Source organism: Sus scrofa, chromosome 12 (genome assembly GCF_054392235.1).
Source record: "Sus scrofa isolate SSC_HxYL_T2T_F1_AM1 chromosome 12, Sscrofa_HxYL_maternal_Yorkshire_Landrace_v2.0, whole genome shotgun sequence".
NCBI classification, from domain to species: domain Eukaryota; kingdom Metazoa; phylum Chordata; class Mammalia; order Artiodactyla; family Suidae; genus Sus; species Sus scrofa.
In genome coordinates, this window is record NC_139394.1 from 15,249,937 (window position 1) to 15,274,232 (window position 24,296).

The 24,296-nt window shown below is 43.5% G+C and overlaps 1 protein-coding gene across 35 annotated transcripts in view; it reads left to right on the top strand.

The window, feature by feature from the left end:
- Positions 1 to 868: 868 nt before the first annotated feature.
- STRADA (STE20 related adaptor alpha) overlaps positions 869 to 24,296 on the top strand; it is a 33,852-nt gene continuing 10,424 nt past the window's right edge. For 2 of the 35 annotated variants that reach the window (XR_014820957.1, XM_021066790.2), the window contains exon 1: positions 4,276 to 4,332. Coding sequence is in view for 19 of the 35 variants with exons in the window: in XM_021066774.2 (XP_020922433.1) it covers positions 14,169 to 14,204; positions 16,155 to 16,212; positions 19,048 to 19,076 (123 nt within the window). In the remaining 16 variants the exon portion in view is untranslated. Of the gene's footprint in view, positions 2,483 to 3,762; positions 3,898 to 4,275; positions 4,671 to 6,921; positions 7,997 to 13,902; positions 14,719 to 15,086; positions 16,213 to 19,047; positions 19,077 to 24,296 lie in introns of those variants that run through there. The other 33 variants (XM_084984040.1, XM_021066775.2, XM_021066780.2 and 30 more) reach the window with 33 other exon arrangements.

The window sequence follows — 24,296 nt, forward strand, 5'->3', positions numbered from 1 at the left end:
AGTTGTGAAAATATAAAATAAATTAAAATATAAGGTACCATCAAGGCCTGTTCTCCAAGTGGTATATTTTCGCTTTTCTTTCTCCCAGTGGAAACCAAGCAGATCCTTTCAGAGTTCTCTAATTTTATCTGCAAAACTTGACAGGGTTTGTCGAGGGTGCTGGGAGGATGGGGATAGGGGACAGTTTACAATTCTGTTTCCTTGTCAGGTGCTGGATGTGAAACTCTTATTTAGATGGGACTTAGATCAAAGAAACACATTAATTGGTATTCTTATTCCACCCATTCAATCGGAATTGGCAATGTGAAAGTTATTTAGAACAGTGTTGTACAAGGATCTGTTGGTTTTGGTGTGAGGGTAAAAGGCTGTACTTTTTTTTTTCTTGCCTTTTGAAGGCCGCACCCGCATCATACGAAGGTTCCCAGGCTAGGGGTCTAATTGGAGCTACAGCTGCCAGCCTATGCCAGGGCCACAGCAACACCAGACCCGAGCCTCGTCTGGAACCTACACCACAGCTCACGGCAACGCTGGATCCCCAACCCTCTGAGCGAGGCCAGGGATCAAATCCTGAAACCCCATGGTTCCTAGTCAGATTCGTTTCCACTGTGCCATGACGGGAACTCCCTCGTTGTTTTTTTGTTGTTGTTTTTCCTAAAAAGAAGAACCTGTGTCTACTACTGTACTGCTTTTAATGGACATTGGTTTTTTTTAAGTTCATCTTTTAAAATTAATTGTGCTCTTTAGTTTCACCTGTTTTTCCAAGTAGTGTAACATTTATTTATGTAAGACACCCAGTCCTTTTAACGTGTTTACTTCCATGGCTGCTATGTGGATGCCAATGTTTTTTGTTTTGTTATTGTCTTTTTAGGGCTGTACCTGCTAGAGGTCAAACTGGAGCTGCAGCTGCCAGCCTACACCAGAGCCACAGCAATGCCAGATCCTTAACCCACTGAGCGAGGCCAGAGATCGAACTCGCATCCTCCTGGACACTAGTCAGGATCTTTACCACTGAGCCACAGCGGAAACTCTGAATAGGTGTTATTTGGAAATCAGATAATAGTACATCTGCCTAGATTATGTTATATCACTTTGCCTAAGGGAGAATGTTATTTTCCTATCATATTTTCAACTTAAATGCTTAAATTGATTTATTTTACCTCTTTTTCCTGCATGTAACTGTACCACTTAGCAAGGTTGTAGCAAAGCTAGAATTGAAGCCAGTTTTTCGGCTCCAGGGATAGGGACCCAGGTGCTGTCCTAATGCTTTAACAAGTCTCTTTCTTCATCAATAAGTGGCATTATCTATCTACTCTCCCTTATCTAATGTGCTTTGAGGCATTCCTGTGGCTCAGAGGGTTAAGAACCTGGAGCTCTCTCTATAATGATGCAGATTAGATCCCTGGCCTCACTTAGCAGGTTAAGGATCCAGTGCTGCCAAAAACTGCAGCATAGGTCACAGATGTACCTAGGATCCAGTGTTGCCATTGCTGTGGCATATGCTGCAGCTCCAAATCAACCCCTAGCCCAGGAATTTCCATGTGCTGTGGGTTTGGCCATAAAAACGAAATGGAAAAAGTGCTTTGAGGAGTTCCCGCTGAAGCCCAGGGGTCACGTGAAGGACCCAGCATTGCCAAAGCTGCAGCTTGGATTCACTGGCCTAGGAACTTCCATATACTGTGGGTGTGGCCAAAACTTTTTTTTTTTAAGTTCTTTAACATATAGAATGCTCTATAAATAATCCTCCCCAACTTGTTAAACTATACATTGTAAGTGTCTAGTTCTCACTTGAGTATTCTAGGCAATTAGTTTTACCTTTCTCACAGTCAATTTTATCCTGAAGAGGGCAGGTGCACTCAGTTTAAGCTGGATGCTCAGAGTTAAAAACAAAACAGCCAGGATCTTCAGTCCTTCTCCATTCCTCTAATCTTCAAGCAGGTTTCGGAAAGCTCCAAAGATCTTGGAGATTCCCACCCTTATTAAACGTAAGTGGAAAACATTAGGGAGCTTGTACATTCCAGGACTCAAAAGCAAAGCAAGAGGAGACTATGTTTGTAAACTCTGAAAATTGACCTTTCACTACACCCATTTTCTGAGTTATCTGGCTTTAGTATGCCCTTTTGCAAGGAAATTTGCTCCCTGAAACAGAGTCAAGGCTGAAAGTTTGCCCAACTAGCTTTTGTGTGCAGTCAAGAAGATTCGAAAATCTTTTAGCCACTTTGACCAACTGACATCCAGTTAGGAAATGACATAGCTATTGGGCTGGGGATTAGATGGCAAGTACTACCATGTTTAAATTCCCCATTGTGATGGCTGCATCAAGTTTGGCACTGGGAGTTCCCGTTGTGGTGCAGCGAAAACGAATATGACTAGGAATGATGAGGTTGTGGGTTCTGTCCATGGCTTCCATCAGTGGGTTAAGGATTCCGAGTTGCCCTGAACTATGGCGTAGGCTGCAGACGCGTGGCTCAGATCCTGCATTGTTGTGACTGTGGTGTACGCCAGCAGCTGCAGCTCCGATTTGATCCCTAGCCTGGGAATCTCCGAGTGCCACAGGTGTGGCCCTAAAAAAAGGCAAAAAAAAAAATGTTTGTCATCTTTTCAGGCACTGACTCCTCTAATACCCTTGATTCTAAAGACAACAGGTGAAGAAGGTCTTTTGAAAAGAACATTGCAGGGCAGCTCAGGTCCTTGGTGTGGCATGAGCTTGATCCCTAGCCTGGGAACTTCCATATGCCGTGGGCAAGACCAAACAAATGGAAAACATTGCAGGGAATTTTACTTCAATTTCTGCTACTGTCTTGCTTTGTAAATTTGCCAAGTCTGCTGCTGAAAAAAAAGTTATCTTATTTGACAGAGAATAGTGAGGATACTGCTTTGGAATGTTATAAAGCACTAGATGAGATCAAAGTGATGTGGGTAAAATTTAGTGAGACGCTGAGATGCACTGGCAAAGTTCACATTTCAGTTTCGCTGCACATTTCCGACAGCCCCTGTTTGAAGGTAGCTGAACTTCTCCCCCATCTTGGAAGTTAGACCAGCATGAATGTGTGCCAAGGGTCATAGCTGGTAGGGGTGAGTGTTCATTACTTGAGGGAGTATGTCCATTTTGGGATCCACCCCACCCCCACCAGCGTGGGCGGAGTCACTAAAAAAAGTCTCACAGAAGGAGTCTTGCTCCATCATTTATTGCTTCATCCTTTCTCAAGAGCTGCATGCCTCTGCTTAGGCTAGCTTCCCCACCAAGGCGAACCTGACACGTTTCTGCAGACAGAGTTGTGGGTCAAAGGATCCAGAACCGGGAGTTCCCTGGTGGCTTAGCGGGGTTGAGGATCAAGCCTTGTCACTGCTGTGACTCTGGTTACAGCTGTGGCGCGAGTTCCTTTTCTGCCTCGGGAACTTCCGCATGCCCCGGGCACCACCAAAAAAACAAACAAACCAAAAAACCTTGTACAAAGGATCCAGGACAAAGATCCAGAGGGGGGAATAAAGATAGTTCTCATTGGTTCAGGTATTTTCCTCCTTTTACAGATAAGGAATCTGTGCCACAGAGAGAGGATGGCTTTCCCCTTTGAAGCCTGTCAATCCGGTGCCCCGGAGGCCAAAGTGAAGGGCCTTTGAGAGTATGAGGCTGTTTTTTCCACTAAAATCCCATCACACGAAAGGAAAGGCACCCAAAAAAAGTACTCAAAGTAGCCAAATCAGCAGCCAGTGTTGCCGTGCCTTACTCTAGCTCCCTTGACTCTTGATTGTTGAAATCATCCCACTTCCTTCCTGCAGCGCGACGGAAGCTCTGGCAGCCCTTTTCGGACCCCGAGCCGACACCGACGACAAGCTAGGTCTTTGGCTTCCACACACGGGAGAAACGGGTCCCTTCTGCTGGAGGCCGAAAGCCCTCAGGTATGCGCTGCGCGTAAAAAGGTTAACTCAGAACTGGAGAACCGCTTTCCGCGGGGCGCGGCTGAGGACCCTCCGCACGGCAGCCACGCGGGACTCAGGCAGAACTGCCCCCACTTGCGGCGCCCCGGGGCGGGGCTTCCTCTCCCGCGCTGGTGGGGCGGGGCAACGAGGAGCTTCCTCGCTCCTCCTCGCCCCGCCTAGAGGAGCAGGGACCGGGCTCCCTCGCTCCTTGGAGTGATTGGGCGGGGCCTCCTGTCCAGCTCCGGGGTGGGGCCGAGGCAGGGCGGAGCTCTCTACCAGCCCTCCCCGGGTCCCTCTACTGCGCATGGCACGTTGCGTACCTCCTCCCAGCAACCGGCCCGGCGGCAGCGCGGCGGTAAACTAAGGAGGCGGAGCTGAGACTGGGTCGGGACTGCTTGCTTACTCCAGGACCAGGTACCGGGCTGGCGGGACCGCCTGGTGCGCTCCAGGGATCAGTCGTTCCTCGCTCTGATGCCAATTACATCTTCTCAGGGGCACCCTCTTTCAGAGCGGCCATCCCGAGCACCCTCTCGCCCTTCACGGGCCCCTTTTCACCCGAATCCTTCTCGGTTCCCGCAGTGAGGGGCTGCAGCCGGAGAGCAGAATAGGCTTGGGCCAGGCCCAGACACACCCGAGTGGAGTTTCCGGGCAGAAGAGGCGAGCGTGCTTTCCCTCCCTTCTCCCCTGATTTTCAGGTGGGAAACCTGCGGCCCAGGTGGCGGTTTGTCTTGATGAAGCTAAGAGGCGGCGGCGTATCCTAGTGCTGCACTCTCCCCGAAACCCCCCCCCCCCCGCGTCCCCGGTCCCGCATCCCCATCTCATCCCAGGCTAGGTAGGTCAGGTCCTTGTTAGGAAAGAGTATTCCCTGAATCAACCTAAGTAGAGCTTCTAATTGTCTTGCTTTTCAAAATGTTTAAGCGCCCACAGTCGATTTGGGGTGTGGGTGGGTAAGTGAGCGCGAGAGAAGGGGAGTGGTGAAATAAAATTGTTCACGTTTTCTGGAAATAGGGAACTTCTCTGCTAGGAGAAGTGCCAAGATATCCTAGCATATTCTAACTTGATTTTTACCAAGAGAGGAAAAGCTGTTCGAATTGGTCCTTTTCTTATTGAAATATCTGTTGGAGTAGAACCGTATTCCAGTATGTATTTGTGGCATTAAGACAGTTTTTCATCGACTGACTGGTGTTTTTCTTTGGCGTCCCCCCCTCAAGACTATTTCTCCTCCCTGAGAGTTGAAGAAACTAAATCTTTTCTGATTATCTGCCTCAGGCCAGGAGCCTATTCACCCATAAGTACTGAACTGGTTATATCTCTTCCTCCCCACCCTTGAACTAGGTTTCTTAGAGGTATTGTGGCTCAAATGCATTGTGTATAGTTGTAATCCCAGACATGGAGGAAGTTTAGAAAACCAGTGATGAAAATAGGGGAAAGGGAAAAAACTAAATCAAGAAAAGGAATTCTTTCTACACTGTTTGGCATCTGGTCAGCACCATTGTCAAATCAGGTGATGGCTTTTCAGTCATCATATCTTGGCACACACAGACTCGACACTTCTCCCGTGTTATCACTCACAGTTTCTAGAGCACAGGCTTTGGAACAAACCTGTTGAGTTCTCTACCACTTGTCTGTGTAACTTTGGGTATTAACCTGAGTCTTAATATCCTGATCTATAAAACGAGGATGATAATACTTACTGTGAGCTGATCTACGTGAAGCATTTAGCACAGATCCTGGCACATAAGTTCACCTAAAGTGCTTGCTGCTTTTATTATTTTTACAATTGTTAAATTAGCAGATGGAGGAGTGCCCATGTTAGGTGTTGGGCACAGTAGCCCCTGGGAATGCACGACTGAACAAGAGGTATTCTCTACCTTCACAGCGTCTCTACTCTAGAGGAGGAAGCTGATAAGTAGGCAGTTAAGAGTGTGGTGCGTATAAGGGTGGAATACAAAAGGCCAAATACCTAACATAGGTTGGCGGCAGCTGCCCTCAGGGAGGACTTCCTGTAGCACCAGACACCTAAGAGGAGTAGTGAGGGGCACATAAAAATTAACCAGGAGTTCCCGAGTGGCACAGTGGGTTAAAGACACTGCAGTGTCTCAGGTCATTGCGGAGGTGCAGGTTTGATCCCCTCTGGTGCCGTGAGTTAAGGGTTAAGGATACAGCATTTCCTGGGCTCCAAGGAACTTCCATATGCTGTGGATGAAAAAACAAATGGAAAAATAAACCAGACTGGGAGAGTGAAAGTGGTCCACAAGGGGATGCAGGATCTTTAAAATTTTCCCTCGGAGCTCCGTTTCCCACCTGTCTTTCAAGCGCTGTCCTGAGTATGGACCTATGGCAAAACTTGCTCCCCGGCCGTCTGCTTTTCTCTCACCACTTTCTTCTTGACTGAATTTCTGTCACTTTATAGCTTTAGCTGCCAACTCCCAAGTCCACATAGCCATCTCCAACCCCTCTTTTAAGCGTTGGTCTTAACATTTCTAACGGAAGGCTGTGTCTTTCCCCTTGGGATATTTAATTCTCTTCTCAACTTCAGTATGACTTGAGAACTCAAACTTATCTTTCCCCGAAAGCCACTTCCACCTCGGAGCTTTCTTACTTTGTCTTTGACACACTATTCTTTTCTCAGTTACTTGAGCACAGAAAAACGGTGCCATCAGAGTTGCTGACAGGTAGAATGGGTTCCTTGATTAGGCAGTGTGTCTCTGGCATGAGTTTTCAAGCAGAGACCAGCTAACCTTATATCCAGGAGTTTTTAAAAGCCATTCCTCCAAAGAGTAGAGGATAAGGCTAGATGGCTTATGGTGTCCTTACTAAATTTCTTTCTTTTTCCTTCTCCCCTATCCACCTGTTTCTTAACATTCCCTCTGCCAGGGGCTCTTAGTACCGCAGTGGTGGTCCAGTGTAATTGTATTCTAACTGGCACTCCTTTCTCTGGGTTATTTTCACCTCCCCTTCTCCTTCCCTTTGTGGGTTAATACTCCTTAGAATGTTCCTTAGAACAAGGCGTCTTAGTTGTTAGTCATTATGGTGGTCCATGTGTCAACAGCATTACAAGCGTTATGGGAGCTTGTTAGAACAACGAGGCTCCAACTCCAGAACTTCGGAATCAAAACCTGCGTTTTAACAAGATCCTCAGGTGATTTGCATGCACTGTCAAGTTTAAGAGACACTACCTTAGACCTCGGTTTTGTGTCACCTTTCTGTTTAAAACCTGCACTGACTTCCTACTGCCTGCTGCATAAAACCCCTCCTCTAGCATAACACTTAAGGCCTATTAATCCTTCTCCTGTATGTGGAGTTGTGTTTTCTGTAACTGCCCACACAGTAACTGGAGAGTGTATGCAAAGTGCTGGCGTACTGCTCAGCACATTTGGTCACTCCTTCAGTGTCACCGAGTGCCTGCAGTGTGCCAGGCACTGTTCTAGAAACCGAGACACACCTGTGGACAGTTGAGCGCTAATGAGTAGCTAATGCTATTTCATGCTTGTAATTCCCGTTTTCTTTAAGTCCTATTTGATATTCAAGCCCCGCCCCTTCAGTGAAAGCATCCAGATCCACCACATCTCACTGCTCTCTTCCCCTTTGCCGAACTGGAGCAGGAGCTGCCCGCTTCTGCATGTGCATTCCCCAGACCTGCTGAGTTAAAATTTTTGGAGGAGGGAGTACACAAATCAATTTGAAATGCATCCTTGTTTGGGAACCAATAGCTCAGATCATTATCGAAGCTGTTGAAGTGGCAGCCTCGAACCAGTTCTTGGGTCTCTCCAAATGGGCACTTATATTCATTTATACAGTGGTTTGAAACTGACTTCATTTTCTATTTCCAGTGTTTTTTTCCAGAGCCATAGGTAGTTCCTCTTGAGGGTAAAAATCATCTCTTTATCTACATTAATATCCTCTTTTCTTTTTGCTGTAGACTGCACGCGGATATAGATCTGTTTCCTCTTATATTCCTTTGGCACAGTGCTTTGTGTTTAATGTTACTAGACAGTGTGCATTCTCATAGGCTTTCCTTTTTTTTTTTTTTTTGGCTTTTTGCCTTTTCTAGGGCCACTTCCCGTGGCATATGGAGGTTCTCAGGCTAGGGGTCGAATCAGAGCTGTAGCCGCCGGCCTATGCCAGAGCCACAGCAACTCAGGATCCGAGCCGCGTCTGCCACCTACACCACAGCTCACGGCAACGCTGGATCCTTAACCCACTGAGCGAGGCCAGGGATCGAACTCTTGTCCTCATGGGTACTAGTCAGGTTTGTTACTGCTGAGCCACGGTGGGAGCTCCAGGTCATTTTACTTTTTAGATCAACTTTATTGAGATATAATTTACTTACAACAAAATGCATCTATATTAAGTAGATAGTTTGTTGAGTTTTGACAGCTACACTCACATAACCACCACACAATAAAAATATATAGAACTTTTCCATCACCCCGAAAAGGTCTTCGGTATCTCTTTGAAGTTGGTTCCTCTTCTCACTGTTAGTCCCAGGCAACCAAGATCTGCCTTCTGTCATATTTTTACTTTTTCTAAAATTTCATGTAAATGGGAACAATATATAGATTTGTGTCTGACTTCTTTCAGCATGATATTGTTGCACATATCAGTAGTTTGTTCCTTTTTATTGCTGAGTAGTAGTACATTGGTGTATATGCCACATTTTTCAAATCCATTTAGCAGTTGGTAGACATTTGGATTGTTTCCCATTTGGGCCTGTTGTGAATAATGCTCTCATGGACATTCGTGTACAAGTCTATGAGAATATATGTTTTCATTTCTCTTGAGTAGATTTACCTAGGAACAGAATCACTGGGTCATAAGCTACTAACCTATTTTCCAGAGTGGCCATACTTGTTTTCATTCCCACTAGCAAGGATATCCAGTTGGTCAATATCCTTGTCAACACTTGGTATTGTCAGTCTTTATTTTTAGCCATTTTGATGGGTGTTTAGTATCTCATCCTGGCTTTATGTACATTTCCCTGATGATAAGTGACATTAAACAGCATTTCACGTGCTTAGTGGCCACTCATATATCTTCTGTGTAGACCTGTTACCCACTCCTTGAACTGAGTTGTCTGATTATTGGGTATAGAAAATCTTTATTTTTTATTTTTATTTTTTGTCTTTTTGCCTTTTCTGGGGCTGCTCCCACGGCATATGGAGGTTCCCAGGCTAGGGGTCGAATCTGAGCGGTAGCCGCCGGCCTACACCAGAGCCACAGCCATGTGGGATCCGAGCCTCGTCTGCAGCCTACACCACAGCTCACAGCAATGCCAGATCCTTAACCCACTGATCGAGGCCAGGGATCGAACCCGCAACCTCATGGTTCCTAGTCAGATTTGTTAACTACAGTGCCATGACGGGAACTCCTAGAAATTCTTATATATTCTGTAAAGTCCTTTGTAAACACACATACACACACAGTGTTTTCTCCCAATCTTTATTTCTGTGTCTTTCAAAGGTAGAAAGTTTTAATTTTGATAAAGATCAGTGCTCCAAATTTTTCTTTTATATTTCGTGCTCTTGATGTTTTTTTGAATCTTTACCTACCCCAAGATCATGAAGCCTTTCTCTTCTGTTTTCTTTAGTAAGTTTTAACTTTTTCTTTAGTTCTGTGATTCATTTCAAGTTAATTTTTGTGTACAGTTTAAGGGTCATTTTTTCTAAATAGATATCAAGTTGTAGCCAGACTGTTTTTTCCCCATGAAATTACTTTGGCCATTCTCTTGAAAATTAATTGACCATGTATGCATGGGTTTATTTCTGGATTCTTTATTCTCTTGATCCATTTGTTTACCCTTAGACCAAAATACACTGTCTTGATTATGGCAGCATAAAGTAAGGCTGGAAATCAGATAATGTAAGTCTTCTTACTTTGTTCTTTTTCAAAATTATTTTGGCTACTTTAGGTCCCTTGGATTTCCGTGCAAATTTTAGAATCAGCTTTATCAATTTCTTTTTAAAAGTTTGCTGGAATTTTGATTAGGATTATACTGAATCTATAGATCAGCTTGGAGAATTGACAGCTTAACAGTACTGAATCTCCCAGTTTGTGTACATAGCATATCTCTTATTTATTTATTTATTCTTATCTTTTTGCCTTTTCTTGGGATGCTCCCGCAGCATAAGGAGGTTCCCAGGCTAGGGGTTGAATCGGAGCTGTAGCCACCAGCCTACATCAGAGCCAGAGCAACGTGGGATCCGAGCCGTATCTGTGACCTACACCACAACTCACAGCAGTGCCAGATCCTTAACCCACTGAGCAAGGGCAGGGATCAAACCCACAACCTCAGGGTTCCTAGTCAGATTCGTTAACCACTGTGTCACGACAGGAACTCTGCATATCTCTTATTTAGATCATCTTTAATTCCTCTTACCAATGTTTTATAATTTTAAACATACAGGTCTTAGCCATCATTTATTGAAATTATTTTTTGGTTTTGTTGGTAATATTAATGGTATTGTTTTTTTAATTTCATTTTCTAATTAATCATTGCTAGTATAGAGAAATATAATTGAGGGTTTTTTTGTGTTTTTGTTGTTGTTGTTGTTGTCTTTTTAGGGTCACACCTGTGGCACTTGGAGATTCCCAGGCTAGGGATCAAATCGGAGCCGCAGCTGCCGTCCTACACCACAGCCACAGCAATGCGGGATCCAAGCTGCCTTCTGCAGCCTGCCCCACAGCTCACAGCAATGCCGGATCCCTAACGCACTGCATGAGGCCAGAGATTGAACCTGCGTCCTCATGGATCCTAGTCAGATTCATTTCCCCTGAGCCACAACAGGAACTCTTATATTGGGTTTTATAATTGACCTTCTTTCTAAGTTCATTTTCTTAACTGTAATGATTTTTTTTAATAAAATACTTAGAATTTTCTTTTCTTTTTTTTTTTTTTTTGTCTTTTTTGCCATTTCTTGGGCTGCTCCTGCGGCATATGGAGGTTCCCAGGCTAGGGGTTGAATCGGAGCTGTAGCCACCGGCCTACACACCAGAGCCACAGCAATGCAGGATCCGAGCCGTGTCTGCAATCTACACCACTGCTCACGGCAACGCCAGATCCTTACCCCACTGAGCGAGGCCAGAGATCGAACCCACAACCTCATGGTTCCTAGTCGGATTTGTTAACCACTGAGCCACGACGGGAACTCCAAGAATATTTAGAATTTTCTATGTATAAAAATATGTTGTCTGTGAATAAAGAGGTTTTTGTTTTTTGGGTTTTTTTGGCTGCTCCCATGGTGTATGGAAGTTCTGGGCCAGGGATCAAACCTTTGCCACAGCAGAGTGACTCAAGCTGCTGCAGTGACAATGCTGGATCTTTAACCTGCTGAACCACATGGAAACTCCTAAGTAAAGAATTTTATACCTTCTTTTCCATTTCTTTTTTTTTTTTTTTTTTGTCTTTTTGTCTTTTGTTGTTGTTGTTGTTGTTGCTATTTCTTGGGCCGCTCCCTCGGCATATGGAGGTTCCCAGGCTAGGGGTCAAATCGGAGCTCTAGCCACCGGCCTACGCCAGAGCCACAGCAACGTGGGATCCAAGCCGTGTCTGCAACCTACACCACAGCTCACGGCAACGCCAGATCGTTAACCCACTGAGCAAGGGCAGGGACCGAACCCACAACCTCATGGTTCCTAGTCGGATTCGTCAACCACTGCGCCACGACGGGAACTCCTATACCTTCTTTTCCAATCTGTGTGCCTTTTATTTCTTCTTGCCTTTTTGCATTGGCCAAGACAACTAGTGCAATAGACATTCTTGCTTTGCTTCTGTTCTTAGAGGAAACTCATTCATTCTTTTTACTGTTGAGTTATTAGATATATATTTTTTTTTCTTTCTGTTTTAGGGCCACACCTGTGGCATATGGAAGTTCCATAGGGGATGAATTGAAGCTGCAGCTGCTGGCCTACACCACAGCCACAGCCACAGCCACACCAAGTCCAAGCCGTGTTTCGACCTACACCACAGCTCATGGCAACGCTGGATCTTTAACCCACTAAGTGAGAGCAGGGATGGAACCTGCATCCTCATGGATCCCTGTCGGGTTTATTACTGCTGAGCCACAACAGGAACTCCTGACTGAGAGTTTTTTAAAACTGATGAATTGGTGTTGAATTTTGTTAGATACTTTTTCTCCATCTATGAAATGATTGTGTTTTTTCTTGTTTACTCAGTTAAAAAGGTGAAATTACATTGATTTATTTTTTAAATTCCTTAAAATTGATTGTTCTTTATTTGCAATCAACTTCAAAAGAAGACAGTTTTGTATACATTGATTGATTTTTTCATGTTAAACCAATCTTTTATTCTTGAGGTAAACCCCACTTGGTCATGATGTATTATATTATGCTTTTAGCCATTCTGGATATAAATTCTTAACCATAAGTAGCAAACATAAAATAAGGTCAGAATGATATGAAAAGAAGTACATTCAAGAAATGGAAAATTTTAAACTTAGTAGAAGATTGGAAAGTAATGTTTGAAGAAGTTTCTGGAAATTAGCTGTGAATTAAGTATAAAATTAGGGGATGTCTGAAGCTGTGAAGCTAGGAGATCCCGGGCTGGAGGATGTCGGATCTCATTGTTCTCCCAGCCCTTCGACCCTCCCCCGAAGCCCCGAAATAAAATAGATTGATCCCCCACCCCCCAAAAAAATTAGGGGATAATCCTAGAAGGACACCCTTTTTTTTTCTTTATAGGGCCTCACTTGCAGCATATGGAAGTTCCCAGGCTAGGGGTCCAAATGGAGCTGCAGTCGCCAGCCTACACCACCGCCACAGCCATACTGGATCTGAGCCACATCTGCAACCTACACCACAGCTCTCATCAGCACTGAGCAAGGCCAGAGGTAGAGCCCACATCCTCACGGATACCAATCAGGTTCCTAACCCACTGAGCCATAACGGGAACTCCCTAGAAGTACACCTTTAACTATTAGAATTTCTGTTCCTATTTCTTGTCAAAGAAATAATATTCCCCAGAATTGGAAGATCCAAATCTACACGCTAATAAGGCTAAGTACCACTGGCCTCAAAAGCATCTAGTGCACACTGCAGCAGGGAGATGGAGGCCTTGGGAAGGGAAAGGGCATCTCCAGGGAAAGATTGGAATGTATGAGTTTGAGTGTATGGAACATGTCGATAGCGGAAGTGTTGAAGTATTTGGAAGATGTTAATAGTTACATGGACAGACAAGCAGGTAATAAAAAGGAGGCAGTTATTAACTCCAGGGCAAAAAAAAGTCTAAGAAAGACATGGTCAGGAGTTCCCACTGTGGCATCTCTGGAGTGCTGGGATGCAGGTTCAATCCCAGGCCCAGCACAGAGGGTTAAGGATCCAGCATTACTACAGCTGTGGCGTAGGTCACAAATTGTGGCTTGGATCTGACCTCTAGCCTGTGAATTCTGTATATGCTGTGGGGTGGCCAAAAAAGGAAATGAACAAGAAGATATGGTCATTTCTCTCTGCCCCAGCTAAGGACCGTGTTTGCAAGTGTGGACTATTGTTGTAATTACATATAATTGTAATCAAAAATCACATCAGAACTGTGTTGGGGAGTTCCCGTCGTGGCGCAGTGGTTAACGAATCCGACTAGGAACCATGAGGTTGCGGGTTTGATCCCTGGCTCGCTCCATGAGTTAAGGATCCATCGTTGCCATGAACTGTGGTGTAGGTCGCAGACGCAGCTTGGATCTCACGTTGCTGCTCTGGCGTAGGCCGGCGGCTACAGCTCCGATTCGACCCCTAGCCTGGGAACCTCCATGTGCCTCGGGAGCGGCCCAAGAAATAGCTAAAAAGACAAAAAAAAAAGAACTGCGTCGGGAGCATGAGGGCAGGAAAGTAAGCAGGAAGGTGACGTAGGAGAGCCTCATCTTCACCTACCATGGTAGGAAGTTAGTGTGTAAATGTCTAAAATGGGTAAGTCATGGAGTTCCTGTCATGGCTCCACGGTAATGAACCCGACTAATACCCGTGAGGACGAAGGTTGGATCCCTGGCCTCTCTCAGTGGGTTAAGGATCTGGTGTTGCCACGAGCTGCAACATAGGCTGCAGATGTGGCTCAGGTCTCGTGTGGCTGTGGCTGTGGCGTAGGCTGGCAGGTGCAGCTCCAATTCGACCCCTAGCTGGAAACTTGCATATGCCGCAACTGTGGCCTAAAAAAAAAAAAAGGTAGATTTGACTAACTCGTATCTATTTTCCTTTTAGGTTTAAATTTTTGAAATTGAAGTAGGTCCTCACATTAGGAACTCATGTCTTTTCTTGTAAGTAAACCAGAGCGAATTAGGGTGAGTGTTTCTCTTTTTCTGCCTTTACTATTTTTATTTTCTGAAAAGTGGTGTGTTTTGGCAGATATTGCAGGTGGTTTTCTTATATGATGTGCAGATTCATATGGAAGTGAGAGATGCAGAAAGTAAAGCAGGTGTTACAGCCTCCCCTCTTGAGAAAAGAGCTTGCAGGCAGGCTCACCCCAGATGTAGAATATACCCACCAGCTTGTCTGATAAAGAAGAAACAAGGTTGCTTATTTTATGATTAACTGTCACACAACATTAAATGAGCTGCTGGCCCTTTTCAGTGTAGGTCTGTACCCGCTAATGGTTTGCCATTTCCTGTGTATTTTCAGTGAGTTTATGTGTTTTAAAAATCAGCATCAAATTGTAATCATTGGAACACTTTTTTCTAAGTATAATTATAGGTTTTAACTGATGACTTTTTGAACAAGGAAAATTTTATTACACCTGAGAACTCTACTAGCTGAAGCAACCTCAAGAACAAACACTGGGTTTAGCTTCTTTACAAGGTTCCATGATTTCACGAAGGACTGTCTTATTTTATTTATTATCTAGTTCTTCATTTCTAAATGCATTAGTAATTATTTTAAAATTCTATTAACAGTATATATGCACTATGAGATATGAATATACCACTTTCAATGTTAAGGTATAAATTATATTTTCTGGTACATATGCATATGAACTTTTTGTGTGTTTTTAAACATAGGGTGTTATTTCTCTTTAATTTGGAAAAAAAATGATATAGACAAGGATGGAGAGTGATTTTATAGTTTTAATTCATAGTCCATACTATGCAACTTATTTCTGAATGTTACTTTTTTTTTTTTTTTTTTTTTTTTTTGTATTTTTAGGGCTGCACCTGCGACATGTGGAGGTTCCCAGGCTAGGGGTCTAATTGGAGCTGTAGCTGCCGGTCTACATCAGAGCCACAGCATTGTGGGATCTGAGCCTCATCTGCGACCTGCACCACAGCTCGAGGCAACACCGGATCCTTAACCCACTGAGCAAGGCCAGGGATCAAACCTGCAACCTCATGGTTCCTAGTCAGATTCGTTTCCGCTGTGTCACGACGGGAACCTCCTGAATGTTACTTAATTTTCCTTTTTCTTATGTTTACTTCACTGAGTAAATGTCACTATGAATGAAGAGGAAAAAAAACCAGAATCCCTTCTTGGCCTGACTTCTACCCAGTGGAAAGAATACCCCTAAGCCAAACTTTAATACCAGCCCTTAAGTGAGATACAATCTTGATTCCATTGCTTTTACATGTGAGCTTCTTTTCTGTTTCAACGTAGCCTGATTCAGGTGAAACCAGACTACGACTGATCAGTATGCTGGAAATCCAATCCTTGTTTGAAATAGGCCAGTAAAGTGGGCCATAGCTTAGTCATGGCTAGTTTGGTCCTTGTAAATTTGGTAGAAAGTGTAAATGTTGGTGATGTCTTTAGAAATCCCAGTGGATGAAAGAATATGCAGCTTGCTGTTCCCTTTTACAAACCAGCAGAGGCTTGTGCAAAAACAGTTTCATCTCTGTTTTCTGTGTTGTGAATTCCACTAATATTTTTCAAAGTGGCATTAACAGCCCCACGCAGTATAACAGACACCCATGGAATGAACAGGATGGAGCCGAAGGCAGTTTTATAGACGGGAAAGACAAAAATACTCTTCATCGTTAGGATCGGTACTACTTGTTTTTCATATGTCAGATTTAAGACTTGTTCATCAACTTAGGCAAAGAAGAATAGAAAAGGAATTAATCTGTTGTTTTCAATGGATTTAAATCCAAGGTTCTTTTCAGAACTTTTCCATAGACATGGAGCTTAACAGTACTGCATGATTCTGATTTTGTAGTTGTGTTTTTGCTTGTCTATCTAATGGCTGATAGCTAATTTTTTTGTGGCCTGGGAGAAATACTAATTCTCTTTGGGGTTTTCCTCTTTAGCGGTGGGTCTCGGAAAAGTTCATTGTTGAGGGCTTAAGAGATTTGGAACTATTTGGAGGTAAGTACGGTATGGCATTTAGCCGTCACTTCAGGATAAATATTGCTATCCTTTTCTTGATTGAATCAATTTGTAGAAATTAGCAACTCAAGGGCAAGTTATATTTATTTGGCTTCAGTTGTTATATTTATTTGGCTCTCATTTGAATCCATGTTTTCCCCAGAATTTGAGGAGTAATCTGGGAGTTGTTCTTGGCCTGTTTTATTAGAAAGCCAGTATTTACTTAAAAGCGCACTTGTTTCTTCTAAGTAATTATCTAGTTGAAATACATATTTTTTTAAAGAAAAAAACTAGGTGTTTAAAAGTCTCTAGCCTTGGAGTTCCTGTCGTGTTTCAGTGGTTGACAAATCCGACGAGGAACCTTGAGGTTGCAAGTTCGATCCCTCGCCTTGCTCAATGGGTTAAGGATCTGGCATTGCTGTGGCTGTGGTGTAAGCCAGGGGCAAGAAATCCGATTAGACCCCTAGCCTGGGAACCTCCATATGCCGTGGGTGCAGCCCTAGAAAAGACCAAAAAAAAAAAAAAAAAGTCTCTAGCCTTGAAGACTTAAAAAATAAAATTATAGTCAGGACAAAGGTAGCAGTGATATAAAATTTATGGTTTTACTGATCAATCTAGCTGACAATTTATGGTAGAAATTATGAGACCTAACTAAGGAAAAAAAATCTGTCAAAACAAAAATACTAACTTCCTATTTGTAAAATCTAAATGTTGATTCAGAAGTAAAGTAGGTTTGCAGTTTTGAGGTTTAACAGACCCAGGGACTCCCCTTTGGCTATTTTCTTTTTGGGGTTTTTTTTGTTTTGATTTTTTTCTTCTTGTTGTTGTTTTGCTTTTTAGGGCCACACCCGTGGCATATGGAGGTTCCCAGGCTAGGTGTCCAATCAGAGCTACAGCTGCCGGCCTACAGCACAGCCACAGCAATACTGGATCTGAGCCACGTCTTCGACCTGCACCACAGCTCACGGCAGCGCCAGATCCCGGACCCACTGAATGAGGCCAGGGATCAAACCCGCATCCTCATGGCTGCTGGTAGGATTTGTTTCAGCTGAGCCACAACAGGAACTACCCCCTTTGGCCGTTTTCAAATTGAGCTTTTTGGTAACTGTGATCTTAATTTAAAGCAAAGAAAATTCTTTTTCTATAAAATTAATAGTAGTAAAGCCCCATTCTTTATGTCCAAACATCAAAAAACTCTCTTCCACTCCTGTAGCTAAAGAAGTGGGTTATCAGATTGAGTAGATTGGTTAACTGATCCAAAATACCCCGAGAGACTTGAGTAACTAAAAACCTAAACTTATTAGTTACTGGGTGGTACCTATTAATTTATTTTCTCTAATGCCACCCAAAGAACTTCTGGAGTTAAATTATTCATGAACACTGTCAAAGGATTGTATAAAAGACAAATGAGATTTTCAAAAAATAAGTTAGTTTTGTTTCGGTTATAAAGAATAAAAATAATCTGCACAGTAAAGGAAAGGTCGGTGGAACAAAAATGCTATATTCTGGTCCTGTTCTCATTTTCTTCCCATCCTTAATGGGAATATAGTGATTTAGAAGTAAGCATTGGCATTGATGGAAATTGTCCTGGAAGTCCAGTTTACAATTAATTAGTTAAAAATATTCTGGCTATGTGGATTAGGTTTGTGGATTCTGGTTTGGGCATCTTGAGTGTAGAATCTCTGGCTGTCTTTTGATAATTCCCTGGTGTCTGATCTGAGGAGGATGAAAAGATTTTTCTATATATTGTTTACAGCTCAATAAAGTGTCTCTTATCAAGTTTATAGAGCTTGGAATTTGCCTCCTGCTCCGGAGGGCTGGGTTTGATGTCATTCAATCTGTTCATCTGGCTTCTTAGCTTTGATAGAATGTCTTAAGCAACTGCTCCTGCCATTTGTGTACCAGAAAACTGTTGTCCAAGGCACACACACAAAGATCTTACTTTGATAAACTGAGGTTAATTTACTCTGCAGCCAATATCTAGTGACATAATTTAAGCTATTTGGAAATGTGTAATCATTCCAATACTTTACAGATAAAAATCTTTTTCATCACTTTTATAGAATGAAGAAAATCAAAAGCACTGATACAGAACTTGTCTTATTTGGGAGCAGAAAGTTATTTTTGGTTTCTTCGCTTTATTTGTTTTCACCAGGAGTAGCAGAGCGCCAAAAAGCTCTTGCATTGTTTTCATTCAGAATAGAATGTATCTGACTGGAGAATCAAATTGGGTAATGGGAGCTCCCGGTTGCCCTAGCGGTTAAGAACTAAGCATTGTCACCACTGTGTCATACTGTGGGACTGGCCAAAAAAAGAAAAAGAAAGGTACAAATTGGGTAATGGTTCCACAGTCGCATATTGCTGTATTAAAATTTTTTTTTCCTTTTTTGGGGTAAACCTGTTTCTAGTACCTGCAGTCCCTGGGAAATAGCCAACCCTGTCTATAATTTCATAATGGATGTTTTGCTCACGATATATATGAGATTCTGAAACCAGCCTTTTGAAAGTAACACTGTGTGCTGATGGAAAATAGCTGTGGGACCAGAACTAGAGCAGTTGGGTTGGACTCAGTAAAGAATATCCGTACACTAAGAGCCTGGCCGAGTTTTGAAGAGCCACAGATTCATGTTTAAAATCCCATCTTTCTGCAGCTAGGTTACCGTGGATCTTTGTGTGTGTGTGTTTATATGTAGCACTGCAGGCATTTTTTGCTGTAATGACTCTACAGCGGTTTCTATTAATCCATGTAGTCCTAAGTGTAATAATTGCTGTTCTGAATGTGAGTGTGTCTTCTGCCAAAAACCAAAATGCCAACAATCAATTTCTCTACTCCAGAGCAGCCTCCGGGTGACACTCGGAGAAAAGTAAGTCATTTTCTAGGCTCTAGCACGGGGGCTTCTGCATGGAGACAACTCGTGGAACTTTGTGTGTTTTTTGGGTTGGCTCATCATTTTATGTTTCTGCTCACCTGTCATTGAGTTTTATTTGTGGTGTAATTCTTCTACGTGGGGGACTCAGGTTTCACCCAGGATTTCTGGGGTGTAACTTTGAGAGCTGAAAAGGTCTCAGGCACTTTTTTCTCTCCTCCCCTTCTTAGCCCTGCTAATCACCTACCACCCCCTCCAACAAAGAGAAAGTTTTGACAATCTAACATGTGGTTATCTTGTGGCCCCGTGGCCACTAAAATCAAATTAAGGCCTCAATTTTCTACCCTTAGTAATAGATTTCAGTCCACAGAGATAATATACATCCCTGTCTCGATTATAAGGCAGGACCTCAAAGTTGCTTTCACCACAAAACTCCAGATTTTAAGGTGCAAAACAGGCAATGTATTATTTTACTGGCAGAAGTTTCAAGACTCTTGCCCTGCTTCTTCCTCTTCTGGTTGATTTTACCGATGGACATAACCGCAGGGAACCAAGCTGGGTTTGATACTGTGAACCAGTGTCTTATAAAGAGAGGGTGAGAGCCCTTTTCTGCACAGACATGTTCTCTTTCCAGATGGCAGATCTTGGTGCCCTTTGCAGGCACCCCCGCGGTGAGTGGGGGACAGTGCTGCTGACCAGGAATTTGATTTCTCTTTGAATCGATCTTGGCTGGGCTTGGCTGAGCACCTTTCTGTCAACTCCAGATATTTTTCCACTCAGGACACCAAAAACATGCCCTATAGGATCAGTTAGGTATTTTTCCAGAGTACAGTGCCAATTATACACAGTTAGTGTATTTTCACAGCTGCCAGTGTTATACCAGAAGTTATCCTGTGTGAAACCTGAATGTTTTTATTTGTTGGGCATTTCATAAATATTTGTGCTTTATTGTGTTTTGTTTTAAACTCTTTAAACAAAGTTATCATTTTATGGTCATTTCTGGATACCGGTAGCTCATGTATTTTTCAACTGCTTCAAAATGAAGCAGAATGCTTTTCATGGTGGGAAACTAAGAAAAGATTTTGACAGAATTCGTTTCTTTCTCGAGGTGATTTGAGATTATACCTCACACAACTAAAACTATGCCATGCTCTGTTTAAAGAGAATGCGCTAAAGAGCTCATCCTTTTCATCTCAGTTTTGACCTTTTCTAAATCTGAAACAGTGTAATGGACTAAACCGCCTTTCTTGTGGTAAAATCAGACCAAACCTCTTCCTTTCAAAATATTGCCTTTGTTTGTTTATTCATTTTCCTAAATAAAGTCTGTCTCCCTTGGAGTTGGGACTATAGAACACCCACAAAGTCAGAAGCCTCCACTTTAGGATTATTTCCAGGGAGCTGGGGACAGAACGGTAGAGGAGCCACAGCAACCACCAGACTAGTTCATCTGATGCAATTCCAGATTGCCCAATGGACCCCAATCCCAATTACCTAAAGAACTTCATTTTCTAAAACTAACGCTTTTAAGCAGTTTTCTCTAGTCAACAAAGAGAGTAGAGATATTTGTCAAGTTATGAACTAATCGTATCAGTAGCTTAAAGACTCACTCCTACCTAGGCTCAACAAAAGTGTGTCTTTAGTGTATAGCTTTGTAGACAATGTGTCTTTTTTTTTTTTTTTTTTAAGTATCTTATCTATAGTTTTTCCAAAGGGAGTGTTTTAAAGTGCATATACTTTTTTTTTTTTTTTTTAAATCTCAGGACTTGGCTGTCCTTCATAGTCCTTCTGTTCTTTTAAATTAGAGAAACGTTAAGGCGTTTGCCCAGAGAGCAGAGGAGAGACCTTCAAATACAGAGTCCAGATTTGTTCTGATTGGGGCCATATTGTTACCTGCTTAAAAAAAAAAACGCAGTACTTTCTCACAGGCAGGTGTCAGATTCTGGTCTGAAACAGGGGAGCTACTGAGTGTGTTTTAGGAGGGCTGGTGCGGGCAGTGCAGGGCTGTATGTCGAACTGTCTCCAGTGGAGCTGGCTGGTACGTTTGTTCCCCTCCTCAGCCCATGGGCTTGACAAGGTCATGAGCAGAAAACCTCCTCCGTGCAAACATGGCTTAAATTATTCTTTTATAAGCATGTGCCAGCATTGTGGTCGGGGTTGGGCAATACATCTGTGAAAAAGACAGACCAGGTCCCACTTTCAAGGTGCTTGCATTCAAGTAGCGGAGACGGGCGAGAGACAAAATAAATTACGGTGATCACAGTGAAGAGTAAAGCGAGATGGTGCAATAAAGTGACTGGGGGCTACTTTACTCTGGCTGGACAGAGTCTTCAATGAATAGATGACATTTAAGTTGAGACCGCAGTGACGAGGGGGCAGCGATGAGAAACCGGCAGGGGCAGGGAAGGAGCAGGGCAGGAGGGTCTCCAGCGAAGGGATGGCTGGTGTGAGGTTGCTAGACCTGGAGCGCGCTTGTCTGGGTGGGTCAAGTGCAGGGAGTCAGGGCAGCCTGACGTGGGGTGAAGTCGTAAGAGTCGGCCGTGGCCGAATCCTGTGGCTCTTCACAGAGAAGGGGTGAACCCAGAGAAGGCGGCTGGTCTGAAAGCAGGCCCCTGGGTTTCACGCTAACCAGTGACGCTGATTTTATTGAGGAGTCGATTGATGCTCGGCAGCATCTGCCGAGCAAGGGGAGGTGCAGCAGGTCAGAGGTATAAGGTTAAGATGAGGCCAAGGTTAATTCAGCATGCAACTTAAATTCTCAACAGATGGGACGTCGCCATTTCAGAGCTCCCGGTTTAGGCTTTTTGCTCAAATCCCCACCCCATTTTGTCCCTTGGTTGTCTGGCTCTCATCTGTGTGAGGCACCTGGCATGTAGTAACCAGTATCTTCAGATTGTTCCGAAGACAGGATGTTTCAAGAAGCAACAATGGCTTTTAAATGATCCTAGAATTTGTTTTCAGAGCGTTTGAAAACACGGGTACATGTAACAACCAAAATCAAATGGACTGAACTGTTGATCAAGCTGCATTTAGGCTTCTCCGTTTCCTGTCTTCCATCTTCTTTGTTGGACAGGAGAGTGACCAAAAAGTAAACAGCAAAAGAGGCAAGAGAAGCAGCGAATCCCTCTTTACTGAATACCCCTGATACACCAAGTAGCGCTAAATAAGCTCGTTGCTTATTTAATCTCGCTTCATTGTCACAACAACCCTATGAAATGGGAATTACTCCACTGATGAGCTAAGATCCAGGGGTTAGAAGGACTTGCCCAGGGTCACAGAGCAAGTGACTGGGTTCACATTCTGCCTCTTCCCGGCCCCCAAGCCTAGAGTCTGCACATTAGACTGTATGTTTTACTAAAAACAGGCTTTCCCGAATTATCTTCCCCCAAATTTAACAGATGTTAGGTAAAGGAAACTTCTCTGGACAGGTATCTTTGGGAAACATTAGGTTAAACAAAGTACAACTTTGTCAAACTGCAGAACTTCTCAAAGCCTTGAATATGCAGGTACCCTTGCAATTGTCCTTGAGAGGGAGTGTGCTGCATTTTGTAATTTAATTGGACATGTAAATTTTTTCATGCATTAACTGCCAGGATCAATGTTCCACGGGGTCTAGTTTGGGGAAATCCTGCATTAAAGCAACTAGGCAGAAAAATGGACAAGAGACAGAGGCATTTTCACTTTGGAGAAAACCCACACAGCCAATAAATATATGAAAGAATGCTCAACTTCATTAGCACTCGGAAATGTAAGTCAAACCCACAGGGAGGCTGGCAAAAATTAAGTCTGACTATTCCAAGTGTTGAGTAAAAATGGATCAGTGAGAACATACATATATTGCTGGTGGGAGTGTAAATTGGTGTAACCGTTTTGGAAAACAATTTGGCATCATATCCTGGAGTGTTCACACACTCTGTGACCTCCAGTTCCACTCCTAGGCGTAAACTTTAGCGTGACTCTCGCATCCATGCATCAGGAGACATGTTCAAGCGTGTTTTTTGTAGCCCAGTTCATAATATAGAATGAAATGTAATCCCCAAAGCATTGGAAGGATAAATCAAGACGCGTTTGCAAGATGAATATTATACAGCATGGGTGTACAGCCTGGCTAAACGTAGCAATATGAGTGAATCTTCAAAATACAAAGTTGATTAATTTAGAACTGCAGTTTCCTAACAGGGCTCAGTTTTGCTTGACTGGTTCCTCTTAACTGTCAGTGTAAGTGGTGCCGGAAGCAGAGCCGCGTCTGGTTTCTTTCCCTATTGGCAGCACCAACGGTTGTGAAACCAGATGTGTTTGAAACCTCAGGGACCCCCTAGGAGGTGATTCCGCCATGTCAGAACATTCTCCATTCATGCTGAGCCAAGAGCCTCTCATGTGTTCAAAGACCTTTTCCTGACCAGAGGGCAGGTTTATGAATGCAGCCGATGAAATAGGAACTGGCCTAGGGCTCTCCATTGTAGTTAGACACATCTGAAGAAAGAGGATCCGAAAGAAAGAAGAATACGCGTAGTCCCTAAATCATGCAAGTAAATTTAGGTTTGGAAGAAGAAAATAGAGCCCATGGACTCTGAAGAAAGAGCTGTTGGCCTGCCATGTATTTTGCTGGGCGCTTGCCATCAGGACCTCAGATGTGACCACCGCAGGCTCAACGGCCAGGGCCCAGCTTCATCTGTGGCCGGAGCACACAGCAGCGAGGGAGCGGGTCACTTCTGCCGCCTTGGATGATGACTGAGCCCTGACAGCTCTGTTCCTTGCCTCCAGCCCAGGGTGTTAGCCATTTTCTGGCTTTAGGAAACGTCAGGAAATGATGGGTCTGGGCTCCTGGTTTCCTGAAGATTTAGTGTGTTTGATCTTTGGGATTTTTTTAAAGTCAGGACCTTAAAACTAGGACCCTAATGCGGCAGGAAATTCAAGAGGATCCCCCACCTACCCACCCCCCCTTCTCTTTTCTACATGTGTTTTCTTTCCAGACATCCTTTCCCAAGTAAGAATTTCATGGTTTTTAGCAAATAAGCCAGTTGTTGGAAAGGACACACAATCAGCTGTTCACGAGAACTGGCCCTTGTCACACACACACCCCCCCCCAGTTCGTAGGCACTTTCACACTCACTCACCCTGGCAGTAGTGCTGCTTACTGCATCGAACAGCTGAGTTTTCCTCTACATTTCTCATCAAGTAGTGCCGGAACTTCTGCTTTGCTTCAGAGTCAGAATTTGC